Raw genomic sequence first — 17,669 nt, forward strand, 5'->3', positions numbered from 1 at the left:
CCCCTTTCTCCTGCTGCTGGAAGCATGAGGGGATTTTTCTCTGATACTTACTATGAGAACCTGGTAGAGCTCCTGGAGGTAAAACAAAAATGTGGGGTCCCCTTTGGATTGGGTACACCAGGAGTTTTTTTTGTTTGTTTGTTTTTGTTTGTTTTTTTTTTTAGAGCGGTCTCGCTGTTGTCCAGGCTGGAGTGCAACGGCACAGCCTTGGCACACTGCACCCTCAACCTCGTGGCCTCATGTGATCCTCCCACCTCAGCCTCCCTAGTAGCTGGGACTACAGATGTATGCAACCACACTTAGCTATTTTTAAATTTTTTGTAGAGGTGGGGTCTCAATGTGTTTGCCTAGGCTGGTCTCGAACCCCTGGGCTCAAGAGGTCCTCCCGCTTCCACCTCCCAGAGTACTTGGATTACAAGTATGAGCCACTGCATCCAGCTTCCCCTGGAGATTTTAACCCTCATAGTTGTTCACACTGAGCCTCTAGCAATTCATCAATTACAGTTCAGGTTTCTTATGGAAGTTTGCTGTTTGAGTGTTTCTGCTCTGATTACTCGTGATTCTCCGTATTCACCTTCTGTCTCTCCAGTTTGGGGGCAGCTGTTTGACCTGTGACTTAACTTCTCTTACAGATCTAAGAAAAGTTGTTGATTTTTCAGTTTGTTTAGCTTTTTACTTGCTCTTAAGATTGAGTGACAGATTTTTTTTTTGCATTTTTTTATTGTGATAAAATGTATTAATACAAAACATTTATCATTTAAGTGTACAGTTCTGTGGCATTAGATACATTCACACTGTGCAATTAGGACTCTTAAAAGGAAAAAGTCACATACTGTTAGAAGGGTCATACAAGGCTTTATAGAAAGGATTTTTAAGATGAGCTTCTATATATCAATTAAAAGAACATTTCAGTAGAAACATGGGCGTATGGTATGATAATTACCAGAAGACAAATGCAAATAAGTGCTGAACACAGGAAAAAAAAAATCAACCTCTCCAATAATCAGAAAAATTGAAGTTAATCATCATTAACTGTTGGGGGAGTAGCTACCAAATTTGATGAAAACTCAAAAATTCATAATAATTCAGAAATTGAGAATAGCGGCTGGGCGTGGTGGCTCACACCTGTAATTCTAGCACTTTGGGAGGCTGAGGCAGGCAGATCACGTGAGCTCAGAAGTTCGAGACCAGCCTGGCCAACATGGCGAAACCCCATCTCTACTAAAAATAGAAAAATTAGCTGGGCCTGGTGGTGGGCGCATGTAATCCCAGCTACTCGGGAGGCTGAGGCAGGAGAATCGCTTGAACCCATGAGGTGGAAGTTGCAGTGAGCCGAGATCACGCCACTGCGCTCCAGCCTGGGCAACAGAGCAAGACTCTATCTCAAAAAAAAAAAAAAGAAAAAGAAAAAAGAAAGAAAAAGAAAATGGTAAGGATATAGAAAACTAGTGTTTCTAGGTCCGTTAAGGGGAGGGTAAACTGGTGAAGCCTGTTTTGGAAGGCAGTTTGGCCACTTCTAATAGAATTGATAAATGTACATACTCTTTGATCCAGCATGTCAACTTTAGGGATCTTTCCGTAAAAATACTTGCATATGTGCATAAAATAGTATGTCCAAGTATGCAACAATTTTTGTGAAACAACCTAAAATAGCTATTAGTAAGGAGACTTTGCATAACTGGTTACCTAAAAGGAAACAGATGTGGAGGGGAGAGAGTTTGGCTTTTTCATTTTATACCTGTATGCAGAAAAGAGTAACATAGCAGGCCTAAGACTACTATCCTTAGAAAGGCCTGCTTACAATGTTATCCCTTGGCTGGTGTCTGGGAACTTAGACTTTTGGGAGAATTTCCATTATCCCCTGATAAGAGTGGTTCACTGTGCCCAAACTGTACAAACAATGTGGTTTATGGGCTGGGCCCAGTGGCTCAATCGTGTAATCTCAGTGCTTTGGGAGGCCGAGGCAGGAGGATTCCTTGAGGCCAGCTTGGGCCACATAGTAAGACCTCATCTCTACAAAACATTTTTAAAAATTAGCCAGATGTCATGGTGTGCACCTGTGTAGTCTTAGCTACTTTGGGAAGCTGAGGCAGGAAGATAACTTGAGTCCAGTAGTTCAAAGTTGCAGTGAGCCTTAATCATGCCACTGCACTCCAGCATGGGTAGCAGAACAAGACTCTCTCTCTGAAAAACAAAAATAAAAAATAATATGGTTTATGTTGAACATCTACTTTTTTTCTGGGAGTCTGGAATTTTGGTATATTCTTAGGCAGAGTGCCTGTGTAACCAGCCTCCAATAAAAGCCTTGGGCACTTTATTTCTAATGCGCTTCCCTTGTGGACAACGTTTCACACATGTTGTCACAACTTATTTCTGCAGGAATTAGAGGATCGTGTGTAATTTCATTAGAAGAGGATTTTTGAAAGCTTGTGCCTAGTTTCTTCTGGACTTTGCCTCTTGTGCCTTTTTCTTTGCTGCTTTTACTTTGTATCCTTTAGCTGTGATAAATTATAGCTCTGAGTATGGTTATATTCAGTGATATGTTGGATCAGTTGATATGCTGAGTTTTTTACATGTGTGTATTATCTGACCCCTTCATTGTGCACATTTTCCCTTGATGGTAAAACAGTGAAAGCTTTCCTTGGTAACATTGTAGGTGATATAATAAAGAAGTGAATCAAAAAGTGAGTGTCTTTAGGTATGTTATTTAGGACAAGGAGATACTACTTTAGGTAAATTATTTTAAATTACACTTCCAGTTTTTATTACCTTCATATGTCAATAGGATGCTAAACCACAGATGTTAAATTTCAAATAGCATTTTAAGTTTTGCTCTCTAGTTTTATAAATTATATTACATAAACTTACTGAACTGAATGTGAAAATAGGGTGCCAATTCACTGACTATGTGATGTTCTGAATGGGTTATCAATGTCTATTATGTCTAGCAGACTTGCCCTGCTTTGTTGAATGTGTATTTGGAGGACACTAGGCTCTGTGGGGGAAGAAAAAGAAATAGGTTATTATCTGTGAGGCAGTGAATTATAATCTTGGGTGATGGCGGCATTGGTAGTGATGGGATAAAATGTGTAAACATGATGGATATAAAAGGCAAGAATGACAAGTACTATATGACTAGGACATGTTTTTGGAATATATGCCTCATTAGAGCAGGGATTTTGTCCTATTCATCTCTTATCACTAGCACCTAAAACAGTCCCTGGGCATAGGATAGGTTAGGTGGAGTTAATGTGAAGCCAGTCGTCATCATAAAAGTGATAATTGAGTTTGAAGAGGAAGTTCTTTTTATTATAAATCTCTGAATCCAGTATGTCAGCAAACTTAAAAATATTTTTTGGGAATATCATAACAGTTAATTCGTGAATAGGTCAGAACTTTCTAATGTTGTATGAATATTATGTGACCTGGTAATCTGAGATACTTTAATGGCGCTTGCCTGCAACTAGCTGTTCTTTTTGATACTGGAGAGGACATTTAATTCTGTACAAACAACTACTAAGGGTTTCTTTCCCTTAAAATTTTTTTTTTAATTGTGGTAAAATACATGTAACATGAAAACCTATCATCTAAGCCATTTTTAAATGTACAGTTCAATAGCGTTAAGTACGTTCACATTGTTGTATAACCAATCTCTAGAACTCTTCTCATCTTAGAAAGCTAAAACTCTGTTCCCATTAAACCACCCTCTTTATTCCAAACTCATTCTCCTCCTTCCTCCAACCTCTAGCACCATTCTATTACACTTTCTGTCTGTATGGATTTGACAATTCTAGGTGCCTCATATAATTAGGATTATAAAATATTGTCTTTTTGTGACTGGTGTATTTCAGTTAGCATAATGTCCTCAGGGTTCATCCATGTTGTAGTATGTGTCAAAATCTTCCTTTTTAAAGGGTTGAAAAATACTGCATTGTATGTATATACTACATTTTGTTTATCTATTTGCCCATAGCATGACACTTAGGTTGCTTCCACCTTTTGGCTATTGTGAATGCTCCTGCTGTGAACATGGTTGTACAAATATCTGTTCGAGACCCTGCTTTCCGTTCTTTGGGGTATATACCCAAAAGTGGAATTGCTGAATGATATGATAATTCTACTTTTACTTTTTGAGGAACCACCGTACTGTTTCCTATAGTAACTGTATCATTTTACATTTCACAACAGAGCACAAGGGTTCCAGTTTCTCCATATCCTTGCCAATACCTGTTACTCTGGCTTGTTTTGTTTTGTTTTTTGTTTTTTATAGAGTTGAGGTTTTGCTGTGTTGCCCAGACTGGTCTTGAACTCCTCAAGTGGCACAAGCGATCCTCCTGCCTTGGCCTCCCAAAGTGCTTGGGTTATAGTTATGAGCCACTGTGCCCAGCCTATTTTGGTTTTTTGATAGTAGCCATCACAATGGTTCGAGTGGATTGCTAAGTCATACAGGGATGTAAAATTGTGTCTGTTGAATCATCTATATGAAATACTTCATAGGAATTGAAGCTATTAAGATTTTGATGCCTGTTGGAGATTATTGGTGACTTGCTAAAAGTAATTTTAGTAGGGTAATAAAGGGAAAAATGAAATTTTCAGAGGGTGTAGGAGTTAGTGGTTCACCAGGAAGTGTAGTTTCTCTTTAGAAAGTTTGGTCAGCTGACCACAGCACTGTGGCAGTCTCCGGCCTTGCAAAAATAACTTTTTTCCATATAGTGGTCAATAAGTATTGAGGTCTCTTAAACTACACAAGTGACTCTTCCTGTGCTATATTTGTTTTTGCAGAGAGAAGTGTGAATTCTGAATCTCTGCTACTAATTTGGGAGTCTTTGTTTTATTTTTGTAATCGGAGGTAAAGAGAATTGATGTAATTGTGGCTTAATATGTTAATACTAGAACTTAATATTCTCAATTTTACTGTATGTTTTAAATTAATTAATTAATTAATTTTATTTTTTTAATTTATTTATTTTTGAGACAGAGTCTTGCTCTGTCGCCCAGGCTGGAATGCAGTGGCACGATCTCGGCTCACTGCAAGCTCCGCCTCCTGGGTTCATGCCATTCTCCTGCCTCAGCCTCCCAAGTAGCTGGGACTACAAGTGCCCATCACCACGCCCGGCTAATTTTTGTATTTTTAGTAGAGACGGGGTTTCACCGTGTTAGCCAGGATGGTCTCGGTCTCCTGACCTCATGATCTGCCCGCCTCGGCCTACCAAAGTGTATTTATTTATTTTTTGAGACAGAGTCTCACTCTGTTGCCCAGGCTGGAGTGCAGTGGTGCAATCTCGGCTCACTGCCTCCTGGGTTCAAGCGATTCTCCTGCCCCAGCCTCCCGAGTAGCTGGCATTACAGGCGCATGCCACCACGCCCAGCTAATTTTTGTATTTTTAGTAGAGATGGGGTTTCACCACCTTGGCCAAGCTGGTCTCAAACTCCCAACCTCAGGTGATCCACCCACCTCGGCCCCAAAGTGCTGGGATTACAGGAGTGAGCCACTGCTTCCGGCCTGCTGTATGTTTTTATTATATACTATGAGATAATGAGATTAGTGATGGATTGCTTTGTAATACTTTGGGAGTCTGGGTTTGGCAGAGTGTGCCCCTATGAAGACTAAGTGGGACTATAGTGATTGTGTTTTCTTAAATCAGAATCAGGATGCATAACCAGATGAAGGAAGACATAGTCGGGAGCCATAGTTTTAATATCTAGATTTTGGAATTTTAGGGTAATTTACTATAGGGACAAAGTATTTGAAATTGGGATTGGCGGAACATAAGTGGAACCAGCGATTGCTAAGTTAAATATATAGAGGGACATTAGATAATGGATGATGAGGAAATGGGTAAAAGAAAGTGAGGGCCTTGTGAGTTGAAACAAAAATAATCAAACCTGGAACACTTTCCATTTATTGTATTAGATATCTTCATTTCAATAAAATTAATGTATATGACAAAATTTTATTGTCCTCCTAGTTCAAGTGGGATTCTACTTTTATTTCCATAAAAATATACTTTCAGGATAGGGAAAGGGTAAACTTGCATTGTAAGTTTGTATTTTCTCACGAAGGGACAGGAGAGAAGAAAAAAATCATTTGCTTATTGTCTAGGCTATGCAAAAAAAAAAAAAGAACAGCCTTGTTTTTTTATTACATTTTTTCATTTAGTTTATGATTTGCCATATTTATTATTTTAAAACATGAAGTCTGTAGTACAAGGTTTTATTTTAAAACATTCTCAAAATCAAGGACTATTGCTACACGCATTCAGGGAAGATTATCTAGCTATATTGGAGAGATCTCCTTCGCTAGTAATTGATGAAACCTAGGAATTGAACCCCAGCTTCTCTGACTTAAAGCTGCCCTATTGTGAAGTAGAAATGAAGTGTAAGCAATATATTCTTAAGTATACTGGTCAATTCTGATTTACATAGAAGACCTAACAGTTTATTTACTCCCTACTATTTGTTATAGGATTATGCTGATAGTAGCTATTACTAATAGAAGATACGGTCTAAATCAGGGAATTCGTGTTCTATCAGGGATGGCATATGTGCATATCTAAATAATTACTGTACACTGGGATATGTTCTAGATAAGAGGTGTATATAAAGTAGATAGAGATGAGGAAGTGGGTGATGGGCCTGTATGCCAGTACTACTATCAGGAAAAATTTCATGAAGATGATTTCTGTATTGGGCTAGTAAAAAGCAGGGAGTTTCTTGGCAGACAATTAGGGGAATAAGTGAAGCATAGATTTTGACATGAGCAAAGCACAGAATCATTTTATTACTCCAAGACTCATAAGACTGGCCCTGTTTACTTCAAAGTTACTTTCTTTATTATCAATCCTGAGTTGGCTTCAAATGAGGAGGCATAGCCATGCATTTCTGAAAAAAAAGGGAGAGAATTAGTCTGTTATGCAGCAGTGGGTGAACAGTGAGCAAAGATAGGAAGATGAATTTTGATAGGCAGAGTTGCATATTTTGCAACTAAAGGTAGACATTGCAGTTGTATAGTTGAAAGACCCTTTGGTTATTTTAGCTGCTTATAACCATTATCGTTAGTGATGTGCATTTTTTCTTTTTTTTTTTGAGATGGAGCTCTGTCACCCAGGCTGGAGTGCAGTGGTGTGATCTCGGCTCACTGCAACCTCAGCCTCCTGAGTAGCTGGGACTACGGGCACACGCCACGAGTCTTGGCTAATTTTTGTATTTTTTGGTAGAGATTGGGTTTCACCATGTTGGCCAGGCTGGTCTTGAGCTCCTGACCTCAAGTGATCTGCCCACCTCGGCCTCCTAAAGTGCTGGGATTACAGGCACAAGCCACCGTGCCCAGCCCATATACATATTTTTATGTAAGTATGTTTGTAAAGTTAGAGATAAAATAGTGATAATACAGTGTTACTTTGAGATAGTATAGTGTTACTTTGGCTGGTACTCTAATTTTACTGTATGCTGCTATTAATTTATATTTGGGGTTTTAAGAAATTTTGGTTTGGTTTTCATGCAGTTTGTAGGGTTAAATTAATACTATTAAGATGGTGTGGTTTTTCTTACTGAGGACAGTTAAAATTTTCAAATATAAAGCCAGATGAATTTATTTATTTAACAATGGTTATTGAATGTGAACTATGTCCCAAACCTGCTACCTTTTAAAATTCAGATGAATTCTCCAGTAATTGCCCCAGAAATTTTCCGGAGCAATTAGGTAAAAGGAGTATGATTTTATGGGTTAGGTAGCCTTAATATTTTGCCACAGTATAACTCTTAAGCTTAAAGTAATTTCCATTTTTATTTACTATACAAAGTATAGTTTTAATATTTGTATATTCTTATATGCATATTTACTAAAAGTTGTGCCTTATGAAACTCATACTGTGTTTTGTTGTTGTTTTTTGTTGTCGTGTTTTTTTTTTTTTTTTTTTTTTTTTTTTGAGACGGAGTCTCGCTCTGTCGCCAGGCTGGAGTGCAGTGGCACGATCTCAGCTCACTGCAACCTCCGCCTTCCTGGTTTAAGTGATTCTCCTACCTCAGCCTTCCGAGTAGCTTGGATTACAGGCATGCGCCACCATGCCCAGCTAATTTTTGTATTTTTAGTAGAGATGGGGTTTCACCATGTTGGCCAGGATGGTCTCGATCTCCTGACTTCGTGATCTACCAGCCTCGGCCTCCCAAAGTGCTGGGATTAGAGGCATGAGCCACCGCACCCAGCTGAAACTCGTACTGTGTTTTAAGTGTTACAACATTGAGGAATTTGAGGCAGTGGTGTGTGGTCTAATAACAGAGCATGAGAGCGCTTCAGCTTTGATACTTAATTTCTATATATCCCATCTTATTCCAAAAGGAATTTCAGTTAGCTTAATTTCCATTTTAGTGCTGTTTCTTTTTGTGTTAATTTATTGTTTTCTTAATTGTGCTGATTTAAAATCCAGCCAACAAATTAATTTAACGCTTGTCTGTCTAAATGTATTTTCACTTCAAAGTCTGTTCAGTGAATATGAAGACAATTAGCTATATTTTTGCTAACAAGATTTGCTGATGGGGAGAAGAGCGAGATAAAGGAACAAATCAAGGATGAGTGTTAGGTTTTTGGCTTGAACTACTGTTGAATGGTGGTGGTTTTTGGCTTGAACTACTGTTGAATGGTGGTGCTATTTGGGCATGTTTGTGATGCCCATTACACATCCAGTGGACAGGCCAATAGACAGCTCTTTGACTCTGGAGAGATTTAACAAACTTTAAACATTCTCAGGAGCTTAGATGAACAATGAACTGTTCCACTCTTTTAAGAACTTGAATCTTGACACACAAATGGGTATCTTAAAGTCACATTGCATGTGATTTTGGAGGCTTTTGAGAATCCATTTATTGATTTAGGATTAGGGGAATACAAATTTAGTGTTTTAGGAAATAAACTGTTTAAAGCAAAGTGAATATTAAACTCGAATTTTGTTTGCATCAAAAATTTTAAGTATTAAAAATGTTTCTCTGACTTGTCTGAGAAGGCTCAGTAAATAATTCTTCAATTTGTAATGAGAGTTTTGCTTTGCATTAGCTATTGGTCTACAAAGTCCAGTAAGATAGTCTAATCTCTGCCTTCAGTTTTATAGATTAGTGGACGAGACAGACAAGTACTGAAATACTTACAAAATACTTTTCACAAGTGGCAATAGAACAATGTGTTATGGACTCATTGCAGAAGGCTGAGGAGCAGTAAAGGAGGGAAGGTTCAAGAAAGCCTTCAAAAAGGAAATAACACTTTAGCCAGAGCCCTGCTCACCAGTAAGAGGAAAAATTGTGCAACTTTGATATTTAAGAAATGGAGGGTTACTGCTAGTCGTAGTGGTGGTGAGTAATTCTATATGACTGAAGCATCAAACTCTAATAAGAGCATTATAAAAAGAGGCTAGAAAATTGGACAGGCAACATTCAACATATCTTATAATTAAAGATTTGGTAGTTTATGTTAGAGGTGATAGACACATAGGAGAGGTTTTAAATGTGGGAGTAAAATGGTCAGACTTGACTTTTTTTTTTTTTAATTTATTTATTTTTATTGATCATTCTTGGGTGTTTCTCACAGATGGGGATTTGGCAGGGTCATAGGACAATAGTGGAGGGGGAGGGTCAGCAGATAAACAAGTGAACAAAGGTCTCTGGTTTTCCTATGCAGAGGACCCTGCGGCCTTCCGGCCTTCCGTAGTGTTTGTGTCCCTGGGTACTTGAGATTAGGGAGTGGTGATGACTCTTAACGAGCATGCTGCCTTCAAGCATCTGTTTAACAAAGCACATCTTGCACCGCCCTTAATCCATTTAACCCTGAGTGGACACAGCACATGTTTCAGAGAGCACAGAGTTGGGGGTAAGGTCACACCGATCAACAGGATCACAAGGCAGAAGAATTTTTCCTAGTACAGAACAAAATGAAAAGTCTCCCGTGTCTACCTCCCTCTACACAGACATGGCAACCATCCCGTCTCTCAATCCCTTCCCCGCCTTTCCCCCGCTTCTATTCCACAAAACCGCCATTGTCATCATGGCCCATTCCCAATGAGCTGCCGGGTACACCTCCCAGACGGGGCGGTGGCCGGGCAGAGGGGCTCCTCACTTCCCAGTAGGGGCGGCCGGGCAGAGGCGCCCCTCATCTCCCGGACCGGGCGGCTGGCCGGGCGGGGGGCTGACCCCCCCACCTCCCTCCCGGACCGGGCGGCTGGCCGGGCGGGGGGCTGACCCCCCCACCTCCTTCCCGGACCGGGCGGCTGGCCGGGCAGAGGGGCTCCTCACTTCCCAGTAGGGACGGCCGGGCAGAGGCGCCCCTCACCTCCCGGACGGGGCGGCTGGCCGGGCAGGGGGGCTGACCCCCCCACCTCCCTCCCGGATGGGGCGGCTGGCCGGGCAGAGGGGCTCCTCACTTCCCAGTACGGGCGGCCGGGCAGAGGCGCCCCTCACCTCCCGGACGGGGCGGCTGGCCGGGCAGGGGGCTGACCCCCCCACCTCCCTCCCGGTCGGGGCGGTTGGCCTGGCGAGGGGCTGACGCCCCCACCTCCCTCCTGGACGGGGCGGCTGGCCAGGCAGAGGGGCTCCTCACTTCCCAGTAGGGGCGGCCGGGCAGAGGCGCCCCTCACCTCCCGGACGGGGCGGCCGGCCCGGCGGGGGACTGACCCCCCCACCTCCCTCCCGGACAGGGCGGCGGGCCAGGCGGGGGCTGACCCCCCCCCACCTCCTTCCCGGACGGGGCGGCTGGCCGGGCAGAGGGGCTCCTCACTTCCCAGTAGGGGCGGCCGGGCAGAGGCGCCCCTCACCTCCCGGACGGGGCGGCTGGCCGGGAAGGGGGCTGACCCCCCCACCTCCCTCCTGGATGGGGCGGCTGGCCGGGCAGAGGGGCTCCTCACTTTCCAGTAGGGGCGGCCGGGCAGAGGCGCCCCTCACCTCCCGGACAGGGCGGCTGGCCGGGTGGGGGGCTGACCCCCCCACCTCCCTCCCGGTCGGGGCGGCTGGCCAGGCGGGGGGCTGACCCCCCCCCACCTCCCTCCCGGTCGGGGCGGCTGGCCGGGTGGGGGGCTGACCCCCCCACCTCCCTCCCGGTCGGGGCGGCTGGCCTGGCAGGGGGCTGACCCCCCCACCTCCCTCCCGGATGGGGCGACTGGCCGGGCGGGGGGCTGACTCCCCCACCTCCCTCCCAGATGGGGCGGCTGGCCAGGCGGGGCGCTGACCCCCCCACCTCCCTCCCGGACGGGGTGGCTGGCTGGGCGGGGGGCTGACCCCCCCCACCTCCTTCCCGGACGGGGCGGCTGGCTGGGCAGAGGGGCTCCTCACTTCCCAGTAGGGGCGGCCAGGCAGAGGTGCCCCTCACCTCCCAGACGGGGCGGCTGGCCGGGCAGGGGGCTGACCCCCCCCACCTCCCTCCCAGACGGGGTGGCTGGCCAGGCGGGGGGCTGACCCCCCCCACCTCCCTCCCGGACGGGGCGGCTGGCCGGGCGGGGGGCTGACCCCCCCCCCCCACCTCCCTCCCGGACGGGGCGGCTGGCCAGGCGGGGGGCTGACCCCCCCACCTCCCTCCCGGACGGGGCGGCTGGCTGGGCGGGGGGCTGACCCCCCCCACCTCCCTCCCGGACGGGGCGGCTGGCCGGGCGGGGGGCTGACCCCCCCACCTCCCTCCCGGACGGGGCGGCTGGCCTGGTGGGGGCTGACCCCCACCTCCCTCCTGGATGGGGTGGCTGCCGGGCAGAGACGCTCCTCACTTCCCAGACGGGGTGGCTGCCGGGCGGAGGGGCTCCTCACTTCTCATATGGGGTGGTTGCCAGGCGGAGGGTCTCCTCACTTCTCAGACGGGGCGGCTGGGCAGAGACGCTCCTCACCTCCCAGACGGGGTCGCGGCCGGGTAGAGGCGCTCCTCACTTCCCAGACGGGGCGGCGGGGCAGAGGCACTCCCCACATCTCAGACGATGGGCGGCTGGGCAGAGACGCTCCTCACTTCCTAGATGGGATGGTGGCCGGGAAGAGGCGCTCCTCACTTCCTAGATGGGATGGCGGCCGGGCAGAGACGCTCCTCACTTTCCAGGCTGGGTAGCCAGGCAGAGGGGCTCCTCACGTCCCAGATGATGGGCGGCCAGGCAGAGACGCTCCTCACTTCCCAGACGGGGTGGCAGCCGGGCAGAGGCTGCAGTCTCGGCACTTTGGGAGGCCAAGGCAGGCGGCATGCTTCGCCGGGTGGTCAGAGCTATTCTCCCATAGTCCGTAGCCCAGAGCCGGGGCTGCTCGGCTCTCCGTCCCGGGGGGCCGGGGCCGGGCTGGAGGCGTGCGAGCCTCTCATCGCCGCCTCCCAGCGCAGCCACCCGAGCCGCCGCCGCCGCCGCCGCCGCCTCCCTCCATGGCTCAGCAAAACTTTTAAACCTGCCACATTTTCTTAATCCAGTCTGTCATTGATAGGCATTTGGGTTGGTTCCAAGTCTTTGCTATTGTGAATAGTGCCGCTATAAACACACGTGTGCATGTGTCTTTATAGCAGCATGATTTTTTTATAGACTTGACTTTTTAGAACAGTAATAAAGGAGTGCAGTTATTTTTGGAATTCATTTATGTGACTTTTTAAAGACTTCTGGGGTAGGCTGGTGCAGTGGCTTATGGCTGTAATCCCATCACTTTGGGAGGCTAAGGTGGGCAGATGGCTTCAGTCCAGGAGTTCGAGACCAGCCTGGACAACGTGGCGAAACGCCATCTCTACAAAAAATACAATTAGCCAGGCGTGGCGGTGCGTGCCTATAGTCCCAGCTACTCGCTAAGGGACGCTGAGGTGGGAGAATCACCTGAGCCCAGGAGTTTAAGACTGCAGTGAGCTGTGATTGCACCACTGCATTCCAGCCTGGGCAACAGAGTGAGTCCCTGTCTCAATAAAGATCTTTAGGGTAGACTTAATTGCAAATGCTTTCTTAAAGGATTTGTTTGTTTTCTTAGCTTTTTTTTAAAAAAGTCACACGATAAAGGGTGTGGTGGGTACCTATAACTTAATACGGACATCATTTAGCTATATTTTTGCCCAGTTAATACAGTAAATGATTAAAAATTCTTTCTTGCTTTAGGATTATATGAAATAATTAAATTATATAATAAATGAATTATTTTATTAATGTTTAGTGCTATTCTCATACAGTCTATGAATAAGGTTTCTTAGTATATTATGTTTCTCAATAATACAGAATTTTTTTGTTTCTTTCTTAGTAATAGCTTCATCAGAGACAATAGAATAGTGGTTGGGAAGTTAAAATGAAATTATATGTGTAGATACTTTCTGTTTCATAGAGTTTAAATGAACTTTGGTGCTACTTCTATTCAGGAACTATTTAGACATTAATGTTGATGTGTTAAAAAAAAAAAAAAACCCTGCTCTAGGCCAAATCAGATCTTAATCTGGTGGTAATTTTGTACCCACAGAGTTTATTGTTTAACAGGGCAAATTAGATGTATTCTCTTTATATATTTATCATAAGAGTAAGAAATGTAAGTGTTCTAAAAGTACATATAAAGGTAAAACAATTCAGAGGGGAAGATTATGTCTGGAGGAAGGGCATCAGAAGCTCTGTAGGAGCTAGGGCTTAAAATTAAAAGATAAGTAAACTTTGGAGGTGTGCAAGTGGGGAGACCACCAACAAGCAAAGAAAAAGCATACACAAAGACACAGAAAAATGATTATCATGGGATTTTTTTTTAAATAGAATCTTAGCAACTTTTAAAAAGACAAATTATCAGGCAATTACCACCTCAGACCTACTGAATCAGAAACTATTGGGATGAGGCCCAGCAATGTGGCCCTCCAGGTGATTCTGAAGCACACTCAAATTTGACAAACTGCTTTGCAATTTCAGGCAGATAAATTGACCTGGAATATGCAACTGTTTCTGATCTTTGATCTAGGAAAGGTTTTAAAGAAATAAATCTGAAGTAACAACATTTAAAGAGTTCCAGTAATTAGTTCAATAATAATAGTTAACATTTATTGAGCCATTTTATGTACTAGACCTTTTGCTGAGTAAAGGTTATTATCTCAGTTTTATAGATGAGACACAGAGAGGTTAAATATGTTAATTGTCACACAGCTAAGAAAGTACCAGATCCAGAATTTTAATTTATGTAGCTTACTATAAAGCTGACATTTTTCGGTGGGAAATAAGTTCCAACTTGTAGATACCTTTTTAAAGTACAAAACAAAGTTTTTACTTGTTTTATGGACCACTTTTGTATCTCTGATGGGCATGAAAATTGCTAAGAACACTATTGTAGATTTTTATTTTAATAGAGCATTCTCCATTTTAAACTTTAATATAGGAAGCATTTTAAGAAATGGCGTGCTAGGCTTTAAGAAAACTGGATAAATGAAAATCCAAACTTAAATAAGATAAATATTTGGACACAAAAGTTCTCAAGGTTCATTATGAGACATGTAAAGTCATTTCACATAAAAGCTTTGTTTTGCACATTTCTCAATAACGTAATTTGTCATGTAAAAGAAGAAAAGTCTGGAGTGGGCCAGGCATGGTGGCTTACACTTGTATTCCCCAGCACTTTGGAATGTTGAGGCAGGAGGATTGCTGGAGCCCAGGAGTTCGAGACCAGCCTCCGCAACATACATGGGGAGACCCCAGCCCTACAAAAAATAGTAATAATAATTAGCTGGGCATGGTGACATGAGCCTGTGGTTCCAGCCACTTTGGAGGCTGAGGCAGGAGGATCATTTGAACATGGGAGTTTGAAGCTATGGTGAGCCATGATCATGCCACTGCATTCCAGTTTAGACAACAGAGTGAGACTCCGTCTGTGAATGAGTGAATGAATGAATGAAAAAGAAAAAGCTTAGAGTGATTGTACCAGGCATTCGTGAGGTACATTCACATTTTATAATTAAACTCAACCACTCTTTGTGCTTAAATTTTTTCTCACTGACATTGACCTAAGATATATTCCTTTCCCCTCTGTGTTTCTGCAACTATTTAAGTTGATATCCTTCTCTAAGTCAGATTCAGATATAATATTTTGAAATGCACTGATACTATAAGTATCTAAAAATACATCTTTTCAGATGCTTAATCTTTGAGCAGAGAAAATACATTCTAATTAAATGTGCAAGATGTGTATATAAGTAACCATGAGGATCTTTGTTAATATGGAGTAACGACATCATAAACAATCTTTTCTACTGTCCTTTTTTATTTACGTTCAATTTTTTGAACAGGCAATACAGTCATACAATCCAAAAGATATGAAAAGACATAATAGTAATGTCTCATTCTCATCCGTTTCCCTTAGGTACCCATTTCCCTTCCCCACAGACACATACTTTGTTAATAGTTTTTCTTCCAGAGATGATATATGCATATGTACAAGCAAATGCAAATGTTTTTATTTCTTTTTAACACCAGTAGTAATATATTACATATATACATACTGCACTGTGTATATAATGTACACTATTATGTTTCCTGCTTTTTACATTTATACTTACTATGTATTTTTCAGATACTGTCATCTTACTACATATAAAAAGCTAACTCATTTGTTTTTCAGCTCTCTCATATTTGATGGTATGAATAAAACAAATTTAGCCAGTTTTGTATTAAGAGGTTTCTTTGATTGTAGTTTTTTGCTGTTACTAACAATGCTGCAGTGGTTGGGCGCGTGGCTCACACCTGTAATCTCAGCACTTTGGAAGGCTGAGGCGGGTGGATCACCTAAGGTCAGGAGTTCAAGACCAGCCTGGATAACATAGTGAAATGCTGTCTCTACTAAAAATACGAAAATTAGCTGGACCTGGTGGCACGCATCTGTAATTCCAGCTACTCAGGAGGCTGAGGCACAAGAATTGCTTGAACCTGGGAAGCCGAGGTTGCAGTGGGCCGAGATCGCACCACTCCAGCCTGGGCAACAGAGTGAGATCCTGTCTCAAAACAAACAAACAAACAAACAAACAAAGTGCTGTGGTATGTAACTTTGAATATAAATCATTTCATGTGTGTCCCATTTTTATCTGGAGGACAAAGTTGTAGAAGTACAATTCAGAGACAGGGTCTTGCATTGTTAAGCAGGCTGGTCTTGAACTCCTGGCTTCAAGCAGTCCTCCCAAAGTGCTAGGATTACAAGTGTGAGCCACCATGCTCGGCCCCCACTTGCTTTTGAATACAGTTTTTCCTCTGACACATGTATATATTTGGAGAACTCTATTACCACAGGAAATCACAAGAAATAGCATCATAAATGTGGGGAATTTTACTTTGACATTGTGCCAGTGCAGAATAAGATTCTAGTAAATCTTTATCATAAAGAAAAAAATGTATTCCTGTTGTAGGTCTCTAGTATTGTGATGATAAAATTTAGTCGTTTTTCAAAGAAAAAGAAAGGTTTATAGGCAGTTTTAGTTCCTTAAATATCAGTATCACAAGTAGCAAAAATAATGAGAAAGTTAAATTTTATCAGATTTATTTTTCATTTTATTTGTATTTAATAATTTGTTGAATGGTAAAACCAGAATGCTTTCAATATGTCTTGAGGCCTGAAAGAAAGTTCCTTTGAAATTAAATTTCAGCAATGTAGTTGTGTAGAATTTGAACAATTCACAATACTGACTTTCAGTGCTTCTGAAAGCAGGAAGTGTATTACTGACACGCAGAAATATTCCAGCCCAAAGAACATCCCTACTGCCATATGTGGTAAGAATTTGTCACTAACCCACAAACTAGTTCTGTAATGCAGTGAATAAGCAGAATTGGTCTTTGTTGGACATTTCCAATTCAATAGGAAAGAACTTTGTTTTGCAGTGTCTTGTAAGTAATTATTAGCTTATGCCTTGGGAGAAAGCCTGGCACATCATGGGTGCGTGCTCATGGTTTATTGAGAGAAGAAAATTCTTTTAGGCATGTTTTTAAAACTTGGTTATTGTGACCCTTAGTTAAAACACTGAAATTACTCGAATATGTTAAAGACTAAGTTAAATATTCTGACTCAGCTTATTAATGATATCTTTAAATTATATTACTTTTATTCTGTTTTCCCTCTTTGCTGCTCATGTGAAATAAATATGAATCTTATGTTTGCACTTATGCTATAAAAGAAATTATCCTTGGGGTTAATTATTAAGGGATGGGGAAATTAAGAGCTAAGAGACAGGAAAATGAGTTGTGAGGAATTGGGGTCACCAGATTTCATTAAAAATTTGAAAATATCACTGTTTCTCTAAACTTTAATTTTTATTTGTTGTATTTTAAGCGGTTAAGAAGATTGTCTACCAAATATAGAACAGAAAAGATATATCCCACAGCCACTGGAGAAAAAGAAGAAAATGTTAAAAAGAACAGATACAAGGACATACTGCCATGTAAGTTGGAAATGCCCTTGATAAAATACATAGAAATGCTAATTAGCCTTTTGTAACCTAACTAGTTTTATTCTTCCTGAGTTTCACTGTTAAGGAAGTAGTAATTAACCTATCTTTCAAAGTACATGAAAAGATAATAATTCATAATTGTGCTTTTTGTTTTTCCTTCTGATCCTAATTTTTGTTTAATTTTTTTCCTTTAAGTATCACAGTTGCTCTAATACTAAATTACTTTTAAATACTGTAAATCCAAGTGAAAATATCTTCTGTCAACTCTCTGTTCAAAGATGTTATTTCATTAAAATAATAGACA

At 42.6% G+C, this 17,669-nt stretch overlaps 1 protein-coding gene across 5 annotated transcripts in view; it reads left to right on the forward strand.

Annotated features, from left to right (window-relative positions):
• PTPN12 (protein tyrosine phosphatase non-receptor type 12) overlaps positions 1 to 17,669 on the forward strand; it is a 105,995-nt gene that overhangs the window by 19,705 nt on the left and 68,621 nt on the right. For all 5 annotated transcript variants that reach the window (XM_003318550.7, XM_016957637.3, XM_063814637.1 and 2 more), the window contains exon 2: positions 17,248 to 17,356. In XM_003318550.7, the coding sequence (XP_003318598.4) occupies positions 17,248 to 17,356 (109 nt within the window). The remainder of the gene's footprint in view (positions 1 to 17,247; positions 17,357 to 17,669) is intronic.

Source organism: Pan troglodytes, chromosome 6, assembly GCF_028858775.2.
Source record: "Pan troglodytes isolate AG18354 chromosome 6, NHGRI_mPanTro3-v2.0_pri, whole genome shotgun sequence".
In the NCBI taxonomy this organism is placed as follows: domain Eukaryota; kingdom Metazoa; phylum Chordata; class Mammalia; order Primates; family Hominidae; genus Pan; species Pan troglodytes.